The sequence below is a fragment of the Podarcis muralis genome, chromosome 13, assembly GCF_964188315.1.
Source record: "Podarcis muralis chromosome 13, rPodMur119.hap1.1, whole genome shotgun sequence".
Taxonomy (NCBI): domain Eukaryota; kingdom Metazoa; phylum Chordata; class Lepidosauria; order Squamata; family Lacertidae; genus Podarcis; species Podarcis muralis.
This window is the reverse complement of record NC_135667.1, coordinates 33,152,085-33,178,692: the sequence shown is the minus strand read 5'-3', so window position 1 is coordinate 33,178,692 and position 26,608 is coordinate 33,152,085. Positions and strand designations below refer to the sequence as shown.

Below are 26,608 nucleotides of genomic sequence, written 5' to 3'. Positions count from 1 at the left end.
ACTGACATTTTAACTGTCATCACCTTGAGTCCTTCTGTACTCCACAATTCAGAAGAGTCTGCCATACATGCCTCAAGTATACCTATCAGATCTTTGCTTGTTTGTTTTTCAAATTGATTTTTATTAAAGTTTTCACAATACAATAATCTCTAGAACAAATAGAATTGAAAAGGCAAGAAAGAGATAACAAGGAAAGAAAGAATGAAAAAGGGAGAAAGGGGAGAGAACAAAGATATAAAGATAAAGAAGAATAACAAAACTTCCGATTCTCCATCTGTAGGATACAACAGAAAATGACTTTTGATGGCACTCAGTCCATGTTAGTATCTATCTCCTCCACTTTCTGTTAAACCATATTTCTTTTTACTCAAAAGTCTCAGCGCATCATTTCTTCTTCCCACAAAATTGTATGCATTTGTAAGCCACTTTTGAAGGTGTGTCTGTGTGTACTGTATATAAACCTGCAGGCAGAGGCTGTGTTGCTTCCTTAATCTTTGTGCAGAACTCAGAAAACTGTTAGGTACTTTACGGTGACTATATCTGGTTCAAGACTTCTGCTACTAAAATTTTAGCCACTTAATCACCTCCCCTTTCTGGGTATAGCAGTGACCCCCATGGGCTCTATTCAGTTGGAGAGGGCGCTTAGGAACAATTCTGTTTACAACCTGGAAAGCAGTTTCTGAATGCCATAAAGGGAACAGGGGCTTCAACAGGAACTCCTGCTATACGGGCAGGAAACTTGACCCTTAGGAATCCATCAGTTTCAGTGGGTCTTGCCACCTTAATTGCTCCACCCCCTCTGCAGAAAGATGCTGCTGTAAGAGATTATAATGGCTACTTGCCTATTGTAAGAATTCCAAGACAATGTACATGAAGCACTATGAACACTCTAAAAACGCCATGCAAGTTGTTATGTACTGAAGTTCTCACCCTGGGCCAGCAGGGGGATACTGTAGATAGTTTTCACTCAGGTCCACATATGCAAATAAGGAATTGAAAGTGGCATTCAGTGACTGGATAGTTACAGAAAATGGTTACTGTTGCGTTGTAGTGGAGCTCCATATAAGCAGGCTGGCTGAACCCTTCAGTTCAGTTCTGTTCTGGGTCTGTGAAAAAACAAGAGCTGTTTGAAGAATCACTGTGTTGTCTGATATGTTCACCCACAACTTAACACGTGTTAAGCATTTATTATTGCCATATATACTAATCAGTGAACTCAACTATGCACCAGTCCATATGCAGCCAAAACAGCACCATTCATGCTCCAGAGGGAGGCAGTAGCAGGCCTGAAGAAATCCCAAGTTTTGCAAAAGTACTAACAAGTTTTGCGAGTGGGGGAACCTAAGGGGCAGGAAAGAGGAACACTGAAACAGGATGGAGCATGCTCAGTGGGTGCAGAATGCTGATTATTGGGAGCAAAACAGAAAACTGCAAGGGAGGAGATATGGAGTTTCCTGAACAGGACTCCATCCTGCAACATTATGTTGCAGACCCTACGTAATAATAATCATTATATGCACCTGTTTCTCCTGCACTCATTTATCACATTATTACTTAATACTTTCCTTTCACTTTCCCTCTGTTATATATCATTTCTCATTTGACTGTCATAATAAATAAATGGAGTTATAGAGGCATTCAGTTACACTCAAAGGGTATCTGTAGAGAGTAGCTAGGCAGCTTCTTGTTGTTGGGGAAACTGGATCCGCACCTAGCCCTGCACACATGGGCCAGAAAATCCTGCTTGCTCCTGGTTGTTGTTTTTCCTTTTCCAAAACTGTGAATCTTGCATAGGCTCTAACCTCAAATCTGTACCATAATTTGCTTTCAGAGCCGTGCCCTCTTCCTCAGAGAACCCCAAGAACTGTTGTTCTATGACGGTGGAGATGGAGAATGTCTTAAGAGGTCATAGTCACCAAATAAAACCCACAGGATTATGTGGAGAGTGGGCAGAAACCCCAAAGAGATTATGGGGCATGGGTGGGAATACAAAAACAACTAAGTCGATAAATAAACTAACCAGGAGGTGAATCATGAATCATTAAGGGATGGAATATGTCAGCAAGTGCTCCATGGATTTAGAGAGAAGGGGGTGTCAAAAGAGAGTAAGAGAATCCCATCATAATCTTTGGCTCACAATCTCTCCCAGCCCAGAAGGCACTTGGGTTTGGATGGAAGAAGCCAGACATTGTGAAGATCCCAACTAATGGTCCATGGGAGAAGAGCCCCCATTTGCTCTCTCTCTCTCTCCACACCCACCCACCCCAGAGATGTCCACCTCTGTAGCCACAAGAGGGTGAAAGCGGGGAAGGAAGGAGGGGCAGGAGAGTCCCGCTTGACGTTAATTGATTGGAGCGCCTGTTGGTGCCTTATCTCTCTCCCCTTCTCTGCCGGGTAGCGTGTGTCCGCCAGAGTCCGCGGGGTCGGTGATTAATAGGGCCCATCACTCACTGTCCAGGATGGCTGAAAGGCGGCGTGGGGGGGAGGGGGCGGCCCTCCCCCCGCCGCTGAGATAACAAGCAGCAGGAATAATGAACGCTGTCATTCCACTTTTCATTTTGATGGAAAGTCATTACGAGAGTCAACACCACCGACAAAGAGCAATGAATCAACTGCTCTCCTATGAAATTAAAATCGAATCACCTCCCCCCCCCCAATCCCAAACCGATCACCCACTCTTTGCCTCCCCCTCCCCCAAATAAGAGGGATAGAAGGGGTGGTATCCTCTGCCAGGCTAAAAGACAATGGGGGCAGATCCAAGGCCAGACGAGAAACTATCCATTGGCACAACTGCCCACCCTGTCTTTCATCCTTACCTTACTTGATCCAGCCACTTCCTGGATGCCAGCTGTGGGTGGGTGGGTAAGTGGGAGGGACTGGTTTATATTACATATATGTTACTATGCTCTTGTTGTTCAAAGCTGGGTTGCTGGTGGGACCAAATGGAAAAGGGATGCTTACAAGACAAGTATTTGTCCTACTCCCGGTCTGGAGGATATGTCAGATGATATGCAAGGACAGAAGGCATCTCAGCACAAACCTCTTGCCCCAAGGCTGTGGGCAGGCTCTGACTTCCAAAAACATACAGCAGCCATTCACACATTACATGTTTAGGTGTGCAAACTTTGTAAATGTGTGCTAATGCAACAAAATCAGCAGCCCCACAGAGTGATCTAAGGGGCAGAGCCAGCTGAGTGGGAGATAAGGGGGAACAACTTTCTCGCAGCCGGTATCAGAAACTACAATACAAAGTGAAATCAGTTTCTATCTGGAGACAAATAGGTCTGAATCATAGCAGGAGGTTTCTTCTCCAAAGAAAGTTTGGAGAGAAGTATCCTAATAAAGCAGACCCTGGGGGGAAACACGGCCCTCCAAGCCTCTCTGGCTGGCCCTCAGGACTCACTCCAGGCCACCCCCGCTGCTGGACCTACTCTGAATCCTCCTCGAGTGTTTTTGCCTGGCTAGAATCTGCCCTTTAACTTTGATCGTGCCTCTTGCTTTGCTGGACAGAGGGTAGAGAGACCTGTGTAAGTGGGGAACTGGCCTGCCATGTGCAGGTAAAACTTGTGGGATGTGATCCATGAGAGGCAGACAAGTACAACATTCCTTGTACTGCTAGAGAAGACGTGAGGAGAAATGTTTGGTCCAGCCAGTTGAAACTTCCCGTTCCTCCTGGCTGGATCATCCTTCCTTTTGCATGTGATAGAAGGTGGGCGCGACCTTACCTGTCCAGGTAACGAAAGAACAAGTCACGCAGCACACCTCTCTTTTTTTTACTTTCTTCTTTGTTTGACCAGGTTTTAGCTAGGACTGCTCTGCTAGCTCTCATCTAGCAGGAGCACTGGGATTAATTCCCCCATATGGGGTAGATCCACATGTACATATCTGTAACTAAGTCTGCCTTCAGGAATCCAACTGTGAACTGATGTGAGTAAACTTCTTTTATCATCTTTAAGTAAGATTGTGGCATCTTTATTCTTTTTAAGGGGGATTCAAGGGAACTTACCAGGAACATACAATTCAGTCTGAGACAGATTGAATTGTATAATAGTGAGAGGCTCACATGAGCCTGCAACCAGTTATCTGCTGTGCGTGAGAAGGAGAATGTAAACTCTGGTAAGTAAAGGAACTTGCTAGCGCAAGTTAGGAAGGATATTAATAAACAATATGTCCTCTCCTGCCACCCTGAACATTCCCACAAAACCTACATCCCCTGCTCCACCTACTCTTGCTGATGCACTGCCTCACCACTGCCATGTGGCCCCTGGAAAGTTGCCCAGAAGGGAATGAGGCCCTCAAGCTGGAAAAAAAAATGTTCCTCAGCTTTTGTCAGTAGAGCATGAGATTCTTAATCTCAGAGTTGTGGGTTCGAGTGAAATATTCCTGTATTGCAGGAAGTTGGAATAGATGACTCTTGCAGTCCATTCCAACTCTATAGTTTGATGAATCCTGTGAAAGGGGCTTGCATCCCAGCAGTGCTGTTTGAGGGACAGTGTGTGCAACTTGCCAGTGTTGAGATTTCTCCTACAGCTGCAGTGTCTATCCCAAGGCCAAGCAAAGATCCACGACTGCAGTACCACGCCAGGGGTCACTGTTATCAGATTAGTGGGTGCAGCTGGTTTCCTTGGGGTGTACCAAAAGGTTTGAGATGGGGTGTGTCTCTGGGGAATCTTGTAGCTTCCTTGGCCACCGGAATTAACACCGGAATTGGAACGAAGACAGCTTTATTTATCCATCAGGGATCTGCTAACAAGCATTAAAAGCTCTATGCGGGACAAGTCCAGGAAGCCGTCCCAACCAGCCGCCCCTCGCTCCCGGAATCTGAAGACCAATTGGCCTCCCTTCCCTTTGCTTGTGGGTGTGTGGTTGACGCCATCTGCTGCAACCACACAAGGGACGTCCAAGGTGTATTTTGCGTGTGGGGGGAAGGAGTCAGACGAAGGCACCCATCAGGTTCACAGGTCGCTCATTGTACCGTTTAGAGATGTCTGCTTCAATCTGAAAGACAGAATACCCATTGTCAGTGGGGCCCCCAAAGCCAAACTGCAGAAAATTATACCAAAAGGAAACACAGCTTTTGTGTGACTGTCCCTAATGTAGATATTGGAAAATATTAATAAATTGCTGGGGGTGGGAGTGGGAATCAGCTTCTGGGATAACCCCCAATATCACCCTTATTAGTTTCAAGTTTATAGCGTAGCCGCAAGTTCTAGAAACTCATTTTATTTTTTTATCAAAAAAGAGAGAGAGAGATTTTTAAGAACTGTGCACTGAATGTTGTAATTCCAAGCCAGTACTGCAGTTGCACACAGCCCTAGAGGGAACGTGGAAGCTATTCCTTGGGCACCTGCATACCTGAGAAAACTGAAGTTGTAGTTTGCACAGATCTTCAGACCCACCAACCCTTCCTGCTTTGATCTATAGAGGGCACGCAGGCTGGGAGTTACTGATTTATGTCTGTAGTGGTCCATTTCCCACAAAGGTAGACCACATGCTTGTTGCCAGGTGAATGTTCAGGAACTGCAAGTCTTTAAGAGTAAGCCGCTAAGTGGGCTGTCCTTCAGCTGAACGTGGCTCCCAGCTTTGGTTGTACTATAGCTGTGTCCCGAATGGATAATTTGTGCAAAATAAATAAATAAATAAATAAATAAATAAATAAATAAATAAATAAATAAATTTTCAGATTTAAAAAAACAGCATGAGAGGTTAAAAGATGTTATCACAGACAGTGATCAAGAGGCGGTAACCAGTTTGATTTCTGCAGCAAAAATAATAGTAGCCAAGAACTGGTGGGGGCGGCATGAAAAGATTTGAACCACCCCGAGTGGTTATACTGCGAGTATAGGGCAGTATACAAATTTAAATATAATAGTAGTGGTAGTAGTAGTAGTAGTAGTAATAATACCAACCTATTATGGGAGAATATGAGCAAATCAACCAAATAAATTTATGGAGAAATTTGTATTTTTTCTCTGATCTACCAGTATAGTAAATACAATGGTAATGTACAGTTGTATGTTGTTCTCCATTTACTGTACCTTGTGTAAGTTGGATATTTTCTTACAGCATTGTAAACCTATTGGTTATTGCAGATTTATTGTGAACTTCAATAAAATAATAATAATTATTTATATATATATATATATATATATATATATATATATATATATATGCAGGTTTTGGTGTCCTCGGGTATCTTCCCGTGTAAAAGTTGGGGTGTCTAGGCGACGTTTCGACGAGGTCTCACTCGTCATCTTCAGGCTGGTGCTTTCGGCTTCTTGTTACTGGAACAGAGCAGGATCTCAGTGTTTGAGTTCCTATAAATACTGTAGAGGAGGTATGGTGTATAGCCTCCAATGTTCTGGGCAGAGATCTGGTGTCAGTTTTTGTGGGGAGGGCTAATTTCCAGATGTCTGGCAAGCGGGATGCCATCGAGATAGAGAAACACCCTCACAACATGACCAAGCGTGACGACACATCCCGCTTGCCAGACATCTGGAAATTAGCCCTCCCCACAAAAACTGACACCAGATCCAGAGGCACACAGAACGCCATCACCAATCAACCACACCAGACCCAAACCCAGACCCTCTCCACAGATAAATTACAGACACCATCCAGTAGCCAAACCATGGTGGCACCTCCGGATGCTGCACCCCCCTGCAATCCCTACACAGATCTGGCTGGCACAGGCCACAAAACCACAGCTCGCCCCTATACACGAAGCCAAGCCAGAGCACAACTAAATGTAGTACACCCATCTTCTCAGAAAAACTCTTCACAAAGTTCAAGAGGTCAAGACACAAAGGCTTTAGCAACTAATCCACACCTAATGACCCACCTAAGTGGTACTCAGGATATCACTCAAGAAATCACTCAAGATATCCCTCAAGCAATTAAGGAACAAAAGAAGAAAAGGCACACTAGCCTGGGAACTTCCTCTCTGCCCAGAACATTGGAGGCTATACACCATACCTCCTCTACAGTATTTATAGGAACTCAAACACTGAGATCCTGCTCTGTTCCAGTAACAAGAAGCCGAAAGCACCAGCCTGAAGATGACGAGTGAGACCTCGTCGAAACGTCGCCTAGACACCCCAACTTTTATACGGGAAGATACCCGAGGACACCAAAACCTGCATTCCTGTACCCGTGAAAATCTACGAAAGCAAATATATATATATATATATATATATATATATATATATATATATACACACACACACCAGCAGAAGCCTTGCTTCCTCCACCCCCAGTCTTTTGATTCATACTGAAACCACATTTTCCTAAGAAAAAGAAACAAACCCTGCGGCTTACATACATGGAGAATGGCATGGATGGAGAAGGGCCTTGTAGACCACTTAAGTCCAACTCCCAGACCCCGCAAAACCCTACCTGCAGTTCTTCCCTGCAAACTCCGGGTGATATTTGCTCATATTTACCCCACCCTCCACATGCAATCCACGGTGGGTTTGATCCAAGGCAATTTACAGCATTGGATCGCACTCGGTCAGCAGGCCCACTGTGTTTTGGTGCATCTGAAATGGAAGTGGCCTACAGGACTTAGCGAAGCTGGACTTGGAGGTGGGAAACACACACCCACACACCCCATTCTTTGTGCCCTCCATTGCACTCACCAGCTTCTGCAACTCTCTGGTTTTCTCCACAAGAATGTCAAGTTTTGGCTCCAGGTTGGCCTGCTCTTCCAGTGCCTCCTGCCGCTTCTGAACCATCAGATCCTTCTTCAGGAGGAGCAGGTCGGCTTGCTTCAACTTCTGGCGGAGGAGCTCAGTCACGCGGTCCACATATCTGAAGCCCAAGAGAATCCCATGAAAAGCCTTCAAGAAAACTCTTGTCCATTGCAGCCCACAAGCACTGCACATGTTTTTCTTTTTAATTTTATTGGAATTTTATTTACAACAAAACATTAACCCCCCATACAGAAATCCACCCTCATTAAATGTGAACATAACATACAGTGCGTACAGTGAGCATAACATACAACAATACAAACAACCAAATAAAAGACTTCCTTTATCCTGTATCTGGCCTCCTTATTTACTTCTTATAAACTGTTTCCTTTATGAATACAGTGGTACCTCGGGTTACATACGCTTCAGGTTCCATACGCTTCAGGTTACAGACTCCGCTAACCCAGAAATAGTACTTCAGGTTAAGAACTTTGCTTCAGGATGAGAACAGAAATCGTGCAGCGGCGGCACGGCGGCAGCGGGAGGCCCCATTAGCTAAAGTGGTGCTTCAGGTTAAGAACAGTTGCAGGTTAAGAACGGACCTCCGGAACGAATTAAGTACTTAACCCGAGGTACCACTGTAATTATTAAGGTTTTTCTAATTATAACTTAAGTATCCACAAAGTTTCCTGCTGACATTAACAAGTCCAGGTATGTATTTTAGGGCACTGTTTTGTGAAGTATTCTCTGCATTTCCCCCATGCTTTTTGAAACTCTTGTCTGGTGTGATCTCTAATTGCCTTTGTTAATCTAGCCAGTTCAATATACTCTAACAGTTTGTCTTGCCATTCCCTTTTTGTTGACACAGTTTCTTTTTCCCAATTTTTAGCAATTAGGACATGTTGTACATGTTGATCCTACTCAGAGATTCTGGTATCACAGGATTGGCATCGGACTGAAAAGAACATCTGGCTCAACCTCCAACACTAAGCAAATACGTTTACATGAAAACTGAGCCCCACTTGACCGAATGGAACTTATTTCCTTTCTAGCATGTTTTCCTCTTTAAAAAGGAGTCTCGGCAAAGTACTGCCTCCAGACTGTGCTTTAGCAGATGAGCAGAAGTGTAAGAAGCTGATTCAAAGGGAAGAGGGTGTGCCGCAGTGCAAAGATTCGTACACAAATATAGTATCTTCTGTTGTCTAAGGTGCGGCACACAGCAAACGCACACAGATAGGAGTGGATCAAGACAGGCTGTTATGTGTTTTAGATGCACCAAATCAAAACAATGAAAACTCCCCTCTCCCACCAGAAACGTACAATGAAACCTTCCCCATGAAGGACTTTAAAAAAGACCCACGAGACCATGCAGGTCACAGAAACTCCAGTAATAAAACACCAGACTCTTCTTAAGAGCCCTGATTGTTTTTTTCCAACAATGTCCAATTTCAACTTTCAACCACACTACAAAATTGTGCTTTCCCTAAGGCAAGCCCCATACATACCACTGAAATCCCCGATCCATGTCTTCCAACCTATCTTTTCCTTGTCTCCCCTCAGTTTCAACCCAAGGGGGATTAACCTTGGGCCCTGCACTGTTTTTTCCTTTTTTATTTACAGTGGTACCTTGGGTTAAGTACTTAATTCGTTCTGGAGGTCTGTTCTTAACCTGAAACTGTTCTTAATCTGAAGCACCACTTTAGCTAATGGGGCCTCCTGCTGCTGCCGTGCCGCCGAAGCACAATTTCTGTTCTCATCCTGAAGCAAAGTTCTTAACCTGAAGCACTATTTCTGGGTTAGCAGAGTCTGTAACCTGAAGCGTATGTAACCTGAGGTACCACTGTATTGGGTTTAATAAACAAGAATGACGTTATACAAATAACTGGCACAGTTACGGTCAGGACCAGAGACAAAAAGAAATCTGTTTGCTTTACAGCCCGTCAAGGGTAAGAAAGGGTTACTCGTGTGTGCTACGAAAGGGAGGGTCTGACCCAAGGGGAGGAGTTATGTAGGAAGGAGAAGTTCACCAACCTCGGGGAGGCAAGGATCATGAAAAGATGCTGCATTCTCAAGCTGGTCAACCGGCCAAGAAGATTGTGGATGACTGCAACCATGGCCTCCAATTTCTCTTTGGTCTGGTCTTGCAGAATGGCTGGCGCTAGTTGGAACTGGCTCACAGCTAGGATGTCCGCCTCTTCGCTTGTCTCGGCAATGCGCTGGGAAAGGAATATCTCCAGCTTTTGGTGGGTGAGGGAGGGACAGAAGGAGACACAGGGCAGTGAGAAAGCAGGGCACAAACACTTGCCTGACAAAAAGCCTTCAATTTCAAAACAAAGACGAAGGCAGTGGGGGTCACAGCGGCTGAAAGTTCTCAGGGATTCACCTGAACCAAATCCTACTAGGTATCAAGGCTCTCTTTACAGTGCCAAGGCTCAATTCTGGAACATGTACAGCAATAAAGAAGAACACTTTTGTACATCTACATGACCAGTGGATTCAAGTTACAAGAAAGGAGATTCTGACTAAACAACAGGAAGAAACACCAGGAAATAAGAGCTGTTGGGTTGGACAGTGGAACAGATTCCCTCAGAAGGTGGTGGACTCCTCCTCACTGGAGATTTTTAAGCAGAGATTGGATGGCTTCCTGTCATGGATACTTTAACTAAGGTTCCTGTATTGCAGGGGTTGGACTAGATGACCCTCGGGGTCTCTTCCAAATCTAAAATTCTAGGATCCTATGTGCAGAAAACTACCTTCATCTTTGAAGGCCAGCTAGCTCCCATTCATTTTCCAGTTTCCAGCTCAGATGGCACCACCCAAGCTTGAGCTCCAGGACATCTCATTTTAGAAAATAACCACTTGTGTTTCTTGGGTCTTGTTATCTCTACCCTGCTCCCACCATGCCAGTCTTAGAAGTGATGTGCTGGAGGACTGAGATGCAGCAGAGACGGCACATACAGTCATACCTTGGAAGCCGAACGGAATCCTTCCCGGAAGTCCGTCCGACTTCCAAAACATTTGATAACTAAGGCGCAGCTTCTGATTGCCTGCAGGAGCTTCCTGCATGCAATCGGAAGCCGCAGAAGCTGCAGTTGGACGTTCGGCTTCCAAAGAACATTCACAAACTGAAACACTCACTTCCGGGTTTGCGGTGTTCAGCTTCCAAGGTACAACTGCATTCAAAATCACATGAGATCGGGTGTAGCTGCCCGAGGGTCACTTGGCAGATAGAGACAGGCTTAAACTTCAGGACCATGGATAACTACACACAGGCGAATTACTTGGCCAAACTATCCTTCCTAAGCTTTAAATCTTTCCTGCAGAATGGAGAGCCTTAAAGGCTCCTCTCTTAGCCAGTCCTGCCTTGTGTATTGCCTGTTGCGGAGAGGGCAAGGTCCCTGGTGTAAAGAGGGCCACTTTCTGTCTCTTGGCATCCCAGCTTAGGGGGCATCTCCCAGCTGACAGGCCTTTGGCTCAGCACTGGGATTCAGCACCTCTGGAAGTTGGAGTCAAACAACATCTTAAGCGACAGAGTCTCCCTGGTTTTAAACTTAGCACTGCATAAGCTCTTGTTACCTCCATGAGCTCATCAATGAACTGATTCCTGGTCTCTGGGGTCTCCAGGACGGTGAGAGCATCAGGTCCTCGTGCAATTCCCTCTGGGGCTGAATGCAGAGAATGGAGGGAGAATTTTATTTATTAATAAATTTCATAGTAAATTTCATAATAAATTTCATAATAAATTTTCATTTCATATTCATTTACAAATGAATATCAAGTTCTGAAGTAACAATTCAGCTTCTCCTTTACTTTTCTACTCCCACCCTATAGAAATAGAATGGAAAGACCCCATTCTGAAAGTCGGGGCCAAACTTGTTGGGAAACAAGGCTAAAATCAGATGATGTTACAATTTAATACTGTTCCACACCGTCAGCAGGATTTGCAAATGGGAAATGCTGCACAAGGAGGGGACTTGGTGCTGGACGCAGAATCCTCCATCCTGAGAATTGCAGCCTTCATCTCAAAACAAAAACACAACCAGCCAGCCCTTATAGCTACAAAACCCAATTGGAAACTTTGCAAAACGCCTAGTATATCTCAGAAACGACAAGACCAGTGAGATGAGCTAGACTTCAGTAGACCACAGAGTTCTTTCCACTCTCAACAGCTAGGGGAAACAACCGAGAGGAAATGATGCAAGATTAAGCAAATAATACATGCAAATATGCTTAATTCTGCACAATTTGTCTAGGTTGCAGAATCTAGCTTTCCTTGGCACAAGAACTAGGTTTAAAATGCAGAACTTTGATTTTGTTAGTTCTTTTGTAACAGGCAATCCCAGGTTGTCATAGGGTAGATGCTCTCCTAAGGGTCCAATTCTTAAGTAACAACGGGGCAGCATTTTATACAGCAGCAAGGATTTCTCCATGTATCAGGGCAAGGCAGCACACCAGTGAGTTGCTTTCAGTTCTTACTTTCAACAACTGCCATGAACCATCCTCACACCCATGTTCCAGAAGTCAGGGGTGCACCTGAAAATTATGGGCCTGGAAGCATAGGATGTGGAGACTTTTGTCAGCTATCTCCCTTGTTCCCCGCCCCTGCACGTCCTAGGACCTACTAGAAAGAGCTGGTGCGGTCTTTACCTGGTCCTGGATAGTGCCCTTAACTCAGACTCAACTTCCAGACTTTGTCCTGAGAAAGTCAGTGCCTTATTTGAAAAGTATTAACTTCCTGGCAAAGTCCTTCGTGATTGCTGCACCAACGCAGAAGGTGAACTGACTCGCCAATCTTGCCTTTGATTTCCCCACCTACAACGGCAGGCAGGAGTGCCAAATGCCAAGCCAACCCAGGCTGCCGTTTCAAGAGGCAAACTATACAATAGATGCACTTGCAAGAGGGCCTCTGCACTGATTCTTCCTCCCTTGCTATGAGGAATTGCCTCATATAAAACAGAATCAGAATAATATAAATCAGAATCCAGAATCCAGCAGCCTCCAATCCTTTCAGTTTTCTCGTTTTAAAATGTCAACTTTTTATTTTATTCAATTACTCTTTATTAGTTTTATTTATAACATCCAAACAAACTATACAAAACAAACAAACAAAAACAAAAAAGAAACAAAACATTCAATACAAAAAAAAATTGTTACATGAACATAAGATTACTTTCTTCTTTATGTTGTGAATTCCATCAACCTCAACATGGGTCCTCTGATTCCTTAGTAACTGCCTATTATATAATGTTTGACTTAAAGGTACCCCTGCCCGTACGGGCCAGTCGTGTCCGACTCTAGGGTTGTGCGCCCATCTCACTTAAGAGGCCGAGGGCCAGCACTGTCCGGAGACACTTCTGGGTCACGTGGCCAGCGTGACGAAGTTGCTCTGGCGAGCCAGCACCAGCGCAGCACACGGAAACGCCGTTTACCTTCCCGCTAGTAAGCGGCCCCTATTTATCTACTTGCACTTAAGAGTGCTTTCGAACTGCTAGGTGGGCAGGAGCTGGGACCGAACGACAGGAGCTCACCCCGCCACGGGGATTCGAACTGCTGACCATACGGTTTTACCGTACAGTAAAGGTTTTACCCACAGTGCCACCCGCGTCCCAATGTTTGACTTAGCATGAACTATTTTTTTAATTGCATATTTCTAACATAAGATATTATATTTCGATAATTAATCGAAGCATGTTAAAGATTTCATGTGGGAACAATGTTTTTTCAAATACGTTCTGAAAACATCCCATTCCTTGTTAAACTTTTGGTTTGACTGATTCCTAATTTTCGCCAATTCCACATATTCAAATAATTTCATCTGCCATTCTCTTTAGATGGTCAACTTCAATATGCTTGCAAAAGAAAATCTAGTTGCAAACAGTGATGCTGCTGCAGTCCACTATTTGGAGCTTGGACAATGGCCTGCCTGAGAGTATAACTGGTACCAACTGGTAGGTGTCAGGACTGCTAATGCACAGGGAGGGGAACTACTAAGACAACAAAGGACAACTGGAAAAAAAGAAATCAAACAAATACAACGAGGAAAGAGTATATTGGGGTGAACACAGGCTAGCTTGTGTGCAAGAATCCCACTGCAGGAGCAGAAAACACAAATCCAACAGCGCCCTCTTGTGTATGCTTTGTTCCCCTTTCCCCCCCACTCCCTCTGACTCAGGACAAAACAACCTGTTATATTTATATGCCAAGGAGGAACTGCTGAAGGGAGAGAAACTTAACCCCTCCCACAGCTGCCCTCATGGTTTGCTGTTTTCCCCCTTGCTCACACTTGCTTCCACTTTAGAGAGCAGTTTGGAGGTGGAGGTAGAAACACTTAATATGGACTAGATCAGGCTTCCTCAAACTTGGCCCTCCAGATGTTTTGAGACTACAATTCCCATCATCCCTGACCACTGGTGCTGCTAGCTAGGGATCATGGGAGTTGTAGGCCAAAAACCTCTGGAGTGCCAAGTTTGAGGAAGCCAGGACTAGAGGGTATTTCTAGAGGAGAATCAGTGGGTCAAAGAGCAGGGACTCTGTGCCAAGAGGTGTGGCTTCCACACAGACCTTATCCCCAGAAACTCTCTTTTTACAAATCAACAAGTTTTACTTGCCACGTCCTGCAGGAGTCCTGAGATGGAGTCCGCTTTCCCAGTTGCCTCAAGCAGCTCATTATCAGACTTTTAGCCTTCTTTCCCGACAGCCAATTTCACCCCAGCCCTTTTTAGCGTGTGTGCATATTCACCTCCTTCCAGAAAGGGGGCGCTAGAGGTGCTTACCCTCACTGCCAGCCTCCAACACCACGATCTGAGCTGCGTCATCACTCCCATCTCCCCAGTCTATGGCTGCAGTGCTGCTCTCCTGTAGAAGGGGAATAGTTCAGTGACTAGTATCTGCATGGATGCCTGAAGTCAGGACAGCTGTGATCACGATATATGACAGTATGTCAAACAGGCAGGCCACAGTCTTCATCTCTCTCTCTCTCTCTCTTTCTCTTTTTCTGTGTGTGTGTGTGTGTGTGTCAAGCTTCTGGTCCATACACTTGCAAAGAAACGTCTTAAAAATATGTTATTGACTTATACAGTAGAATCTCTACTTACGACTGCCTCTACTTGGGCCCGATCCAAGTTGCAACAGTGGCAAACCCAGAAGCAAATACCGGGTTTGCTGCAATTCGTGCACACGCAGAAGCGGCTTCTGCCATTTGTGCACACGCAAAAGTGGCTGCCGCCATCTGCACATGCTCAGAAGCATGCCACCACCGAATGTACCTGCGCACAACGGCGCTTCTACCAGCGACCCAGATCGACTTACAGATGGACTTCTGGAACTGATTACGTCCGTAAGTAGAGGTTCCGCTGCAATGGTTATAAACTATTGTTGTGAGGGGTCAGTCTAGATGTTACCCCGAGTCCCTTCCAGTTTTGGGGACCCTGTATCTGTGAGGGTAGAATGCATAAGAAGAAGACTGTCAAACCAGTTCCTCTGTCAAGGAAATGGCTTCGGCTGGCTAGTAAGTACCACAATTTAGCATATCCAAAGAAATTGCTCTGTGCCATAGGACAAATGGGTGAGACTTCCCCAACATCCCTCACCTAGTTGCCACTTAGAATAATAGTAATAATGATGATGATGATAATGATAATGATAATAATAATACCTTTATTGTCATTGTACAACCTGTGTACAATGAAATTTAACGAAATTATACAAAACAATAGTGTGCATGAGTCGAAGCTGGATGCTAGAAAGTTGCAGAGACGGATATATGCCCTGCTCTGTGCTGGACTTTGGGACTCCCGCCTTTGAAACCTAAGTTCTATGGGAGTGTTAATGCTGTGAGCCCCTCCGTCCTATGCTCAGGTTGTAGAAATGTGTCAATTAAACCATATACCCTAAAGACACCACAGTCTCCACTGACCTTCATTCCAAGGAAACTGAGCCCTGGGTAAAGCGCAGGCACCCCTGAAGCCTCTCACCGCTCAAGAGATTGGGGTGACACATAACAATATCATAGCACTGTAGCTGCTCGTTTCCACAGCGCCCTGTACATGTACAATCAAACTGCATGCAAGCGCTGTCTGAATATAGAGGCAGGAGGATATGGTAGACACTCACTTGGGCATCTGACTCCAGAGAAATACCCCAGTCTATCTCCTCACTTCCTTCTCCAACGGAGATCTCATAATCAACCACTTCAGGGGCAGGCGCAGACTCTGCTCCGTCTCCAAAGTCGCCCCAGTCAATCTGCTGACGGAAAACACAATCCTGACTAGGTGGCATTTTGCCTGATCCAACAAAACAATTCTTGCGTTCGTATGCTTCGTCCCAAATGCATGGGGATAGGCTGACACTATTCCGTAGTCAGAATGCTCCCTACCTAGGCATGACAGCACTGTCTTTTTGCCATCCTAAGCAAGCAATGGGGACGCGGGTGGCGCTGTGGGTAAAACCTCAGTGCCTAGGACTTGCTGATCGTATGGTCGGCGGTTCGAATCCCCATGGCAGGGTGAGCTCCCATCGTTCGGTCCCAGCTCCTGCCCACCTAGCAGTTCGAAAGCACCCTTAAGTGCAAGTAGATAAATAGGTACCGCTTTATAGCGGGAAGGTAAATGGCGTTTCCGTGTGCTGCGCTGGTGCTGGCTCGCCAGATGCAGCTTGTCACACTGGCCACGTGACCCGGAAGTGTCTTCGGACGGCGCCAGCTCACGGCCTCTAGAGCGAGATGAACACGCAACCCTAGAGTCGGACACAACTGGCCCGTACGGGCAGGTGTACCTTTACCTTAAGCAAGCAATGAGTTGGATGAGCCCTCCATTAATTACCTTTACCCACTGGCAGAGGGATACGAATTGTTTACACCCCACAGCAGCCACTTTGACCCCCTTCCCCAAATGGACATACCGCATCCTCCTCGACGGCTTCCTTCACTTCTGCAGCCTTTGGCCGTTCCACTGCGGTTGGCTTCACCCCTCGCCTCCACTCGTACATGGTGGTGTTGCCCAGAGCCTGCACGTGCCTCAGTAAGGGGACAACCTGTTCTGCGGAACTGGAAGGCAAGAGATCAGCAAGCAAATGCAGGCAGTCAAGACGTCTGTCCCTGGGCTCAAGACTGCCTTATAGTGACTGCAACTTGCTGCAGTTAGCAAATGAGAGAATATCTCTTGACTCGAGCCCAGTGCTGTCTACTCCAACCAGCAACTGCAACTCAAGGGTTCATGCAACACTCCTTCACAATCCTGCATTCTCAGATCCTTTTAAACCAGAGATTCTGGGGACTGCACACCCGTCACACCCACAGGACCTCTGGCATGCAATGTGTCAGGGAACTGACATCAGAGACTAGCGGAGAGGGAAGTCGCCCCAATGATGCAGGGGAGGGAACTAGCAAGGAGAGAGAGAGAGCTTCTGCTGGGGAAGGAAACCAAGGTGACACCAGGAAGAAAGGAGAGGCTGAGAGTACTTCGGAGGGAAGGCTCCGAGACTCTTCCAGTGAGATCAGTGGGGAGAGCGCAGGACCTCCACTTGGCACGCCTACTCTGCGCAGAAGGCTTCCGCGCAGAGAAGCTAGGCGGAGACTTGCTGTCAAGGAATTCTTATGTTGGAAGAAGTTCAGGAAACGCCCACTGACGGATTCTGCCAGTGATTGAGACAGTTGTGTTGTGAGGGCTGTCAAACCAGGGAAGGTTTAGCCATACAACCAGCTTGGAACAGTTGGGGAGTTTACGCACAAGCAACCCCAATTCCCATTACACAATGCAAAGCAAAAAAAGGAATTCTAGAACCTTCTCAGCTTCCTAGCCCCTACCTGTCGCACACAAACTGCACACAGGCCTGGTATAGGTTGATGGCTTCCAAAAGCCCCTTGGCACCAGCCCCAGTCTCATCAAGCTGTGATGGCAGGTCTTTCACCAAAGCCAGAAGCTCCTGGCGTACGTCGTCCCCCTGGAAAAAACAGAGATATAAGACCAGTCAGACACTGTTCAATATGATGGTGCCCTCACAAATTACTGCTGCTGTGAAGGATTGTTTTGCATACATTTAAGCTCTAACTGAATTGACACAGAATATATTTCTGCATCCCATTGCCACTTAAACTCCAACCTTTACATTCACCCTTTTCCAGATGTAAATTTTTTAAAAAGGGAAAGGACCCCTGGAGGGTTAAGTCCAGTCAAAGGCGATTATGGGGTGTGGTGCCCATCTCACTTCAGGCCGAGGAAGCCGGCGTTTGTCCACAGACAGCTTTCTGGGTCATGTGGCCAGCATGAATAAACCACTTCTGGCGTAATGGGACACCGTGATGGAAACCAGAGCGCATGGAAACGCCTTTAACTTCCTGCCGCAGCGGTACCTATTTATCAACTTGCACTGGGATGTTTTCGAACTGCTAGGTTGGCAGGAGCTGGGACAGAACAATGGGAGAAAACTCCGTTGAATTGATTTGAACCACTGACCTTCTGATCAGCAAGCCCAAGAGGCTTGTATCAGATGTAGTGGGTTCTGGTTCACAAGAGCTTACACCATAATACATTTCTTAGTAGTGATGTACGGAGGTGAGAGCTGGACCATAAAGAAGGCTGATCGCCGAAGAATTGATGCTTTTGAATTATGGTGCTGGAGGAGACTCTTGAGAGTCCCATGGACTGCAAGAAGATCAAACCTATCCATTCTTAAGGAAATCAGCCCTGAGTGCTCACTGGAAGGACAGATTGTGAAGCTGAGGCTCCAGTACTTTGGCCACCTCATGAGAAGAGAAGACTCCCTGGGAAAGACCCTGATGTTGGGAAAGATGTAGGGCACAAGGAGAAGGGGGCGACAGAGGACAAGATGGTTGGATAGTGTTTTCGAGGTTACCAGCATGAGTTTGACCAAACTGCGGGAGGCAGTGGAAGACAGAGGTGCCTGGCGTGCTCTGGTCCATGGGGTCACGAAGAGTCGGACACGGCTAAACGACTAAACAACAACAAATGGTGCTACAAGGCTTTTTGTTGCTCAGGAGAAAGTCTGTCCAAGCCTCCGGAAGGTTTCAGAGCTTTCTTCTGAATCTGCCTGCACATTTTCAGATTTTTATCCCAAAAGTATAGAAACTTGCTTTTTTTTAAAAAAAAAAGAACTGGAAGTCCAGAATCTCAATAATATGAAGCAAAATAAGGTGAACAACCAACAGACCAATAAAGTAGTACAATGCAGAGAGGGAAAGATATGCTAGATAGCTGAGCATGGCAGTGCTGGGAGAAATTGAAAGACGGTGCTGTTAATCATTTGAGATTCTGTGCCTAGCATAATTCTGCTTGGTCTGGATTGCTGAAAAGCAATTTCCTAGCCATTATGGTGGCAAAATATATCTGAAAACAGGCAATGTCTACATGATGCTTCAGCATTTGAGGGCTAGAATTTATATTCCTATATATTACCTATGAATCCCCTCTATTCCTTCTCGATAGGAGTAGAGATACTCAAAGGTTCTTGGAAGTAATGCTCCGTAACCTGGAAGTAATTCTCCTTAAACCTAGATCTGCAGGGTCTTGCAATGGCCACCAAGCAATGAGAAAAAGGCACTCAGAAACATAGCCTTCTTTATATCCTTCCATTCTCTGCTAGGGCTGAGAACGGGTTTCAGGCCTAAGGCCTGTTTCAGAGTATGCCCAGCCTCCCTCTTGCCATCATTTCTCTTCTAACATCTCCAGTTAAAATGGTTTAGTCTGAGTCTGAAGGAATGAGGCAAATTGAGAAAAGTATCACAGAACAATCACACCTGCACTGATTTTGTTTAGTATTGTTCATTTTCAATGCAGTATTTGAAGCTCCAAGGCACAGAACGGGTTATTTTGACAGAACGCCTGGACAGCGCTGGCTGCCAAACAGGGCTGGGTTTAACCACAAACCATTCAGATTGCCAGCCAGGAAACAGCTTGGGGCCACATGTCCACATGTTGAGCTGTGCACCTTAGCAAGGTACTCATCCATGCTGACTCCTGAGGCTGCTCCCGATGACTATCGTTCAGGCAGCAAAAAGGGCTTTGAGGGGCACTTCTGTGGCTCTGACCAGGACTGGCATTTTGCCATTCATCGGAAAAGCGATTAAGAGTGGTGGGACTGAGGGGAGAGGGGCGCTCTGTACCGTAATGCCATACTGCTTGCAGGAGCTGTAGAAGCGCTCCCTTGTCTCGGCAGCCGCCAGCTGGCACTCCTCCTCCTTGCGGCTGTATTCCTGCTGCAGTTGTTGGCACTTGCTGATCTGCTTCTTGAGGGATGGGATTTCATAGCTGACATTCCGCACCAGGAGGCTGGCCAGTTCTACTGCAGAAGAAGAAAAGACACCGCAGGTTGAGTGTTACGTGTACATTTTAGTGGATCTAGGGTAGCTCACCGCAGCTTAACTCGCACCCTATAAAATCCTGCACCCCATTTGTAACAGACAAGCTTTATCCAGTACATCAGGCTTCAGCAGAAGAAGCAGAGCCACCTTGGTTTCTGCTGAGATGTCAGCTCCGTCAGGCTTCTCCTGCCATCAAATGCCACCTCACTGCAATCATTACACCAGGCTGTAGCAGGAGGAGGAAGAGAAGGGAAGCAGGGCCACTGAGTTAAGAGATCAGCAACTTTTGGCTCCTCCTCTCCTTGAATGCCTTTCCATTCCAGCTGGTCATTATAAGAACTAGAGCCCGAGTTTGCTGTTTTCCAAGTCTTCCGAATCTTTTTTATTTCTGTGCTGTGACAAAGAAGGAATGACTCTCCACGTTGTACTTGGCTTGTGAGTTTTCTATGGCCATCTGGCTGTGACACTGTGGAAGGCAGAGTGCTAGGCTAAACAGATCCTTGGTCTGATCCAGGAAGGCAAAGAGGGGGTGCCTGCAGCCCTTCAGAAGTTGCTGGACTACAACTCCCATCATTGCTAATCATTGGCCATGTTGCCTGAGGCTGATGGGAGTTGGAGTCCAGTAACACCTGGAAGGCGCAGGTTCTCCGGACTTGTTATAAGGGGAAGTGGCTACTGGTACTTGCTACTTTCCCGGCAGGAAGACTACAATAGTAGCACCTCTTAGTGCTGCAGTAATAAAAATGCTAGCATATTTGTAAAGCTAAGCAGGGTCCAATATGGTTTCAAGTTGGATGGGGAACTGCATGCTGAGATTCCTGCATTGCAGGAAGTTGGATTAGAGGACAACTCTACAATTTTATGGTTCTACTTTGAGGATATTTAGTGGTATGAAGAGTTCAAGTACAAAACTGACAAGGACCCTGGTCACAGAAAACTGCTCACAGAAATGAGTTATCGCTATTTCTCACACTATGGACACACACTACGTCCAGATGGTGTATGTGTCTCTGTACTACACATGGAGGTTGTCTTACCCAAGTAGGTGTTATCCTTTTCATACAGCGATATTATTTCTTGCCAGTCCTGGGAAAATGAGACAGGATAAGAGAGGGGGGATGAGTAGGAACCAGGGAATATGTTAATTCTCCATTCTCTCTCCTTTTTTTAATCGTAAATTCAGTTTTCTACATTTCCACATCAGTTTGTAATTCCCCCCCCCCAAAAAAAGAGGTCCCCATGAAAATTCATCAGCATTTTAGTGTCAATTTCTCTTAATATGCACATTTTTGTAAGCAGTTTTATCTAATATACCCATTTTTACAATGCAGCTTCTCCTAATTCAATGCATTTTGTGTGTTGCTTCCATTAATACATGCATTTATATGCACACTTTACCCGTCAACTCTCATCAGCCCCAGCCAGCATGGTAGAGATCCGTAAACAGACCCGTGTGGCAATATAGACAAGCTGAACAATATAACACAACACGATGGCCAATAACAATGACACTAAACACTATTTATAGACTAATACATCTGTTTTGTTCAATGCTTCATCAGCCAATCTTGATCAATTCTTCATCAGCCAGACTTGTAAGAACGAAACAGATTGGTTATCCGGAAACTCTGTTCCGGCGATTTGGTGACAGATTGTATATATCAAACTTTTGAATTATTCTACCGTGACTGGTGAAGAAGTTTTCGAGACTTTGGTTGCAATTTCTGATCATTTGTATTAGTCTCCAAATAGTGTTTAGTGCCATTGTTATTGGCCATTGTGTTGTGTTACATTGTTCAGCATGGTAGAGATGACAGGAACTGTAGTCCACCAACATCTGGAGGGTAGCACTAACCCTGGGTCTAGGCTTTCTATCCCCCCCTTTCTCCACAGATATCTACGCTGCAGAGATTGCCTAGACCCCATAGGAACGGTCCTTGGAAGAGGGGCTAGAGATGTACAGTGGTGCCTCGCAAGACGAAATTAATTCGTTCCGCAAGTTTTTTCTTCTTGCGAGTTTTTCGTCTTGCGATGCACGGTTTCCCATAGGAATGCATTGAAAATCAATTAATGCGTTCCTAGGGAAACCGACTTCAGACCAGGTCCGGGGACAGTCTGTCCCCCGACCTCTTCTGAAGGCTGGGGGGGGGGGGACAAGGGCTTTTCTTCCCACCCCCAGCATTTTAAAAAACCCCGGGACAGCGGAGGGCTTCTCCGCTGTCCGGGGCGATCTTAAAATGCTGGCGGGCGGCATTTTAAAATTGCCCCGGACAGCGGAGGACTTCTCCGCTGTCGGGGGCGATTTAAAAGCCCCTGGGAAGGCAGGCAGGGGGGACAAAGACTTTTGCCCCCCGCCAGCCTTCAGAAGAGGTCCTGGACCTCTTCTGAAGGCTGGCGGGGGGCGAAAGTCTTTGCTCCCCCCCGCCTGCCTTCAAAAGCTGTCCGGCCAAGGCTTTGCGGACCTCTCCGCAAGCAGCGGCAGCGCTGCCGCTGCTTGCGGTGAGTTGCCGGCATGCCGAAGCCTGCGCGCGCTGAGATCAGCGCGCCCAGGCTTAGCGGACCTCTCCGCAAGCGGCGGCAGCGCTGCCGCTGCTTGCGGTGAGTTGCCGGCATGCCGAAGCCTGCACGCGCTGAGATCAGCGTGCCCAGGCTTCGCGGACCTCTCCGCAAGCAGCGGCAGCGCTGCCGCTGCTTGCTGAGTGTTGCCGGCATGCCGAAGCCTGCGCGCGCTGAGATCAGCGCGCCCAGGCTTCGCGGACCTCTCCGCAAGCAGCGGCAGCGCTGCCGCTGCCTGCGGTGAGTTGCCGGCATGCCGAAGCCTGCGCGCGCTGAGATCAGCGCGCCCAGGCTTCGCGGACCTCTCCGCAAGCAGCGGCAGCGCTGCCGCTGCTTGCGGAGAGTTGCCGGCATGCCGAAGCCTGCGTGCGCTGAGATCAGCGCGCCCAGGCTTCGCGGACCTTTCCTGCCTTCAAAAGCCGTCCGGGATAGCGGGAAGCGCTTCCCTGCTATCCCGGACTGCTTTTAAAATGCTGGCGGTGGGGAGCAAAGCCTTTCGGCCCCCGCCAGCCTTCCTGGACCTCTTCTGAAGGCCGGAGGGGGGGAAAGGCTTTGCTCCCCACCGCTAGCATTTAAAAGAGGTCCCCGGAGATTTCCCTATGGGCTTTCGTCTTGCGAAGCAAGCCCATAGGGAAATTCGTTTTGCGAAGCGCCTCCAAAACGGAAAACCCTTTCGTCTAGCGGGTTTTCCGTCTTGCGAGGCGTTCGTCTTGCGGGGTACCACTGTAACTCTTTCCCTCCATGTTCACTCGCCTTCATACGCTGAGAAGAATAACGGCCAAAGATGTTTTTCGTGGAGGCTTCTGTCCGCTTAAGGATTTCCACAATCTGCTGGCAGTGAAAATAGTGAATATCTGCAATCAGAGAGAGAGAGAGGAGGACTGTGAGATTCTGATGAATTATGTCTCTTTTTGCGAGTCTCATCTTCTTTTCCCCCAAAAGGCTAGGAAAATCCCAGGCACTTGATGTGCTCAGGGCTGAGAAATCTGAACGAAGAAGAACCACATATCCAGATAGGGCTTGGAATGATCCCTGTCTGAAACTCTTACGGAGCATATGTTTTTTTCCTATGTTCCGAATTTCCCCCCAAGGCTAGCTATCACAAATACTCACAGGAACCAGAGAGAAGCTGCTTGATCTCTTCATTCTCAGGCATGTCTTGCATGGCCAAGACAATCTTCTCACGAACGGTGCGGACCTGGCCTTGCCATTTCAGGCTACAGTGTCTTCTGTCCACTAGCCAATCTGCAGAAGCGAAGCAGCCGCATTAAACACACGAGAGGGCCACTTCCTATCCCAAGGAATCTACTTCACTGTAACGGGCAGGGGTTTAAAATAAATATCCGCCCTTTTAAAAAGTGACCGCCCAGCGACTTTAAGATAGAGCTGCCCTCCATTTCCCCATCTCTTTTCTTTTTGATATGACTGAGAAGAGACATACCAAGCAGCTTGCTAGTCTGTATGTCAATTGGCAAGTTCTGATAGTCCTGTTGAAATACAAAGAGAAAATGAGAAGCCCCAAGGAAAACTAAAGACCAATGAAGTCACCTATTTTATTGACTTGATGAATTTCTACATAAACACACACACCATCTAGAGACCCGGTTGAAGGTAACAATATAAAAACCAGAGTCCAAAAGCACCAGTATGCGATTATATATTAACTTACTAAAACATTATCTTGATCTAAAATAAGCATATATCTGCTTAACCCTGGCTCCAGTTATGAAAGAACTTTAAAAAGACAACGGTTGCAATGGTCTACATTATGCATAGGAAGACTGCAATAATTCCTAACTACTTTTAGTAGACTAAGAGACGACAGTGGGACACAGGAATGGATGTATCATGTACTAATAGTTTAGGACATGACTGGTCAAAATCAGCAGCTTGAATCGGATCCTCTCCTAACGCTCAGACAAGCTGAGATGCTTCAGACTTTATACAGCCGGTGCATTCATAGTGTGTTCACATGGAGAACTCTTTGCATTTAGAAAAATACTGCCTCAAACACACATGGGATATGTGTGTCCACTGGGAGAACACATCTTGAGACTGTCCTGCCATGTGATGTCCAAAATCTTCCTGGCATGTGGGAGCCGTTGAGGCATAGCTCCTGGCAGGTGTAAGTTACCCACAACTCACTTCCACAAAGCAGCATGGACCTTCATCTTGGTATGGGGTCATTAGCATCACATTCTCCGATATGCACAGGGAATGTTATCATACTGGGGTGGGGGGGTAATTAAATTGGGGTGCAGATTGGAATAACGTACAAGATAAATAGGGTTAGTACAACAAAGCTAAGAAAGCTTTTGAGGTGGTAGGAGTTGGGGTGGTGGTAGGAGTGTCTCCCTCATTACAATGGTACCTCAGGTTAAGTACTTAATTTGTTCCAGAGGTCCGTTCTTAACCTGAAACTGTTCTTAACCTGAAGCACCACTTTCGCTAATGGGGCCCCCTGCTGCCGCCACGCCGGCGGAGCACGATTTCTGTTCTCATCCTGAAGCAAAGTTCTTAACCCGAAGTACTATTTCTGGGTTAGTGGATTCTGTAACCTGAAGCGTATGTAACCTGAAGCGTATGTAACCTGAGGTACCACTGTAGTGAGGTCTTTTGAGTGAGTGGCAGTGGCATAATTTGAGGTAGAGCTCAACTCTGGAGTTGTTTTTAAAGAAGAGAATGCCTCTAAACATGTGCAAAGTCCGGCAGTCTGCACGCACCCAGAGGCACTCTTATTTCCTCCCAAATGCTAAGAAATTGCACCCAAGACTCCTTCACGACTGGGATAAGGAGAAAGGGCTGCCCGGGTAAAGAGATTGTGCCTTTCATATTGGAGACAAGCACCGGGGTGTGGTGGCTGGGTCTGGGAAAAGGGAATTTTCTAAGGATCAAGGAGTCGGGGATACTCTCGCCCGGGAAGGAACCACGGGAGGATCCTGGCAACCACGCGAAGCCGTTGGTCGCTTAGCAACGACTCCCCCCCTCCCCCCCCCGCTTCATTTATGAAATGGTCTTTCCCACCTGCATGGTCTCTACTGCGTCCGACGTGAAAGAGCTACCGGCCCCCCTCTTCGTAACGCCGGCCTTCCGCGCCACCGGCAGCCAATCGGCACGGACGCAGGATTAGGGCTGCCCCGCCGCAGCCAATCAACGACCACCCGTTTTTTGCGAAACCAAATGAGGGAGCTGTAACAAGGCCACGCACCCGTCTTCCTGATTGGCTGGCGGGAATTTACTAATAAGGAAGAAGGGGAAGTCCGGGAGAGAAAAGGGTCAGTGGCAGCTGCTTGCCAGCAGGTGGCGCCCGAATTCCGCAGGCTGAGCATCATGCGCTGGTTTCTGCATGCGTGCTAAGTTAGTACTGACGTGTTCATCCGCGTGGCATATAGAGGTGAATTAAGATCAACCAGATCCCTTCAGCGGAGAGCAAGATCAGCCTTGAAAGGGTTGGATATGGGGTGAAGATTTAAGCCAAACCACAATTAATCCAATTAATAATACTTTTATTCTAGCATCGGCCCTTGAGGCTTAGCAGGCAGAAATTCAGAAGCCAGAGCTTCGCACTCTCCCCGTCCCTTTCCATAAAAATGCAGTGATAGGGAAAGATTGTTGCATTTTTGCTTTTTCTTATGCGCCAAAGCTGCCCAGTTCCGTTGTGACATCAAACCAGAACGGCTATCTGCTACCGATTAACACTGATACCTGTGAGCATGATAGTACAAAGTATGGGGAAAATACTGTGCTCTGAGCACGTGAGCCTCACTATTGAATACCTGCAGCGAACTCCCACAAACCTGGGACTAGGAAGCAAGCTTCCAGACAGACGGAATTAGGCATCATTTCTAGACAGAGTTCACTCTCAGATCTTTCTTTTTTTTTTAATTCACTATTTACCTGTCTCTTCCATAATCAATACACTTTAAAAGACACTCAAAACACATTATTTACTTCAAATTCCTTTGAATTTTGAAGACCTTCAAGGTTTTCAAATTTGTTTGAGGGACACTGTCTCTTTTTGCAGCAATATTAAAATGTACAGCTT

At 46.6% G+C, this 26,608-nt stretch overlaps 1 protein-coding gene across 3 annotated transcripts; it reads right to left on the bottom strand.

Moving 5' to 3' along the window:
* Nucleotides 1-4,707: 4,707 nt before the first annotated feature.
* On the bottom strand, nt 4,708-25,718 carry CDK5RAP3 (CDK5 regulatory subunit associated protein 3). 3 transcript variants are annotated; one of them, XM_028703181.2, is made up of 14 exons: nt 25,588-25,718; nt 24,005-24,050; nt 23,677-23,808; nt 23,317-23,417; nt 21,045-21,093; nt 19,810-19,988; nt 17,494-17,630; nt 16,590-16,734; nt 15,804-15,932; nt 14,465-14,546; nt 11,268-11,356; nt 9,723-9,928; nt 7,638-7,809; nt 4,708-4,998 (listed from the first exon to the last, which is right to left on the bottom strand). In XM_028703181.2, exons 1-14 carry the CDS (start codon nt 25,591-25,593, stop codon nt 4,933-4,935), a joined length of 1,539 nt encoding a protein of 512 aa, XP_028559014.2. In that variant the 5' UTR covers nt 25,594-25,718; the 3' UTR covers nt 4,708-4,932. The 3 variants fall into 3 exon arrangements, with proteins under 3 accessions (XP_028559014.2, XP_077773460.1, XP_028559013.2); XM_077917334.1 differs by lacking the exon at nt 25,588-25,718 and adding an exon at nt 25,389-25,499; XM_028703180.2 differs by lacking the exon at nt 25,588-25,718 and adding an exon at nt 24,709-24,765.
* Between the last annotated feature and the right edge of the window lie 890 nt (nt 25,719-26,608).

What these genes read in the sequence shown, in the direction of transcription:
- CDK5RAP3 (XM_028703180.2), bottom strand. Translation starts at nt 24,756, where the DNA reads ATGCTAATGACCCCATACCAAGATGAAGGTCCATGCTGCTTTGTGGAA. An exon ending in GTTGGAGGCTGGCAGTGAGG is followed by an intron (nt 11,357 to 14,464) that starts GTAAGCACCTCT and finishes CTCTGCATTCAG; the next exon opens with CCCCAGAGGGAATTGCACGA. An exon ending in TCATTGATGAGCTCATGGAG is followed by an intron (nt 9,929 to 11,267) that starts GTAACAAGAGCT and finishes ACCCACCAAAAG; the next exon opens with CTGGAGATATTCCTTTCCCA.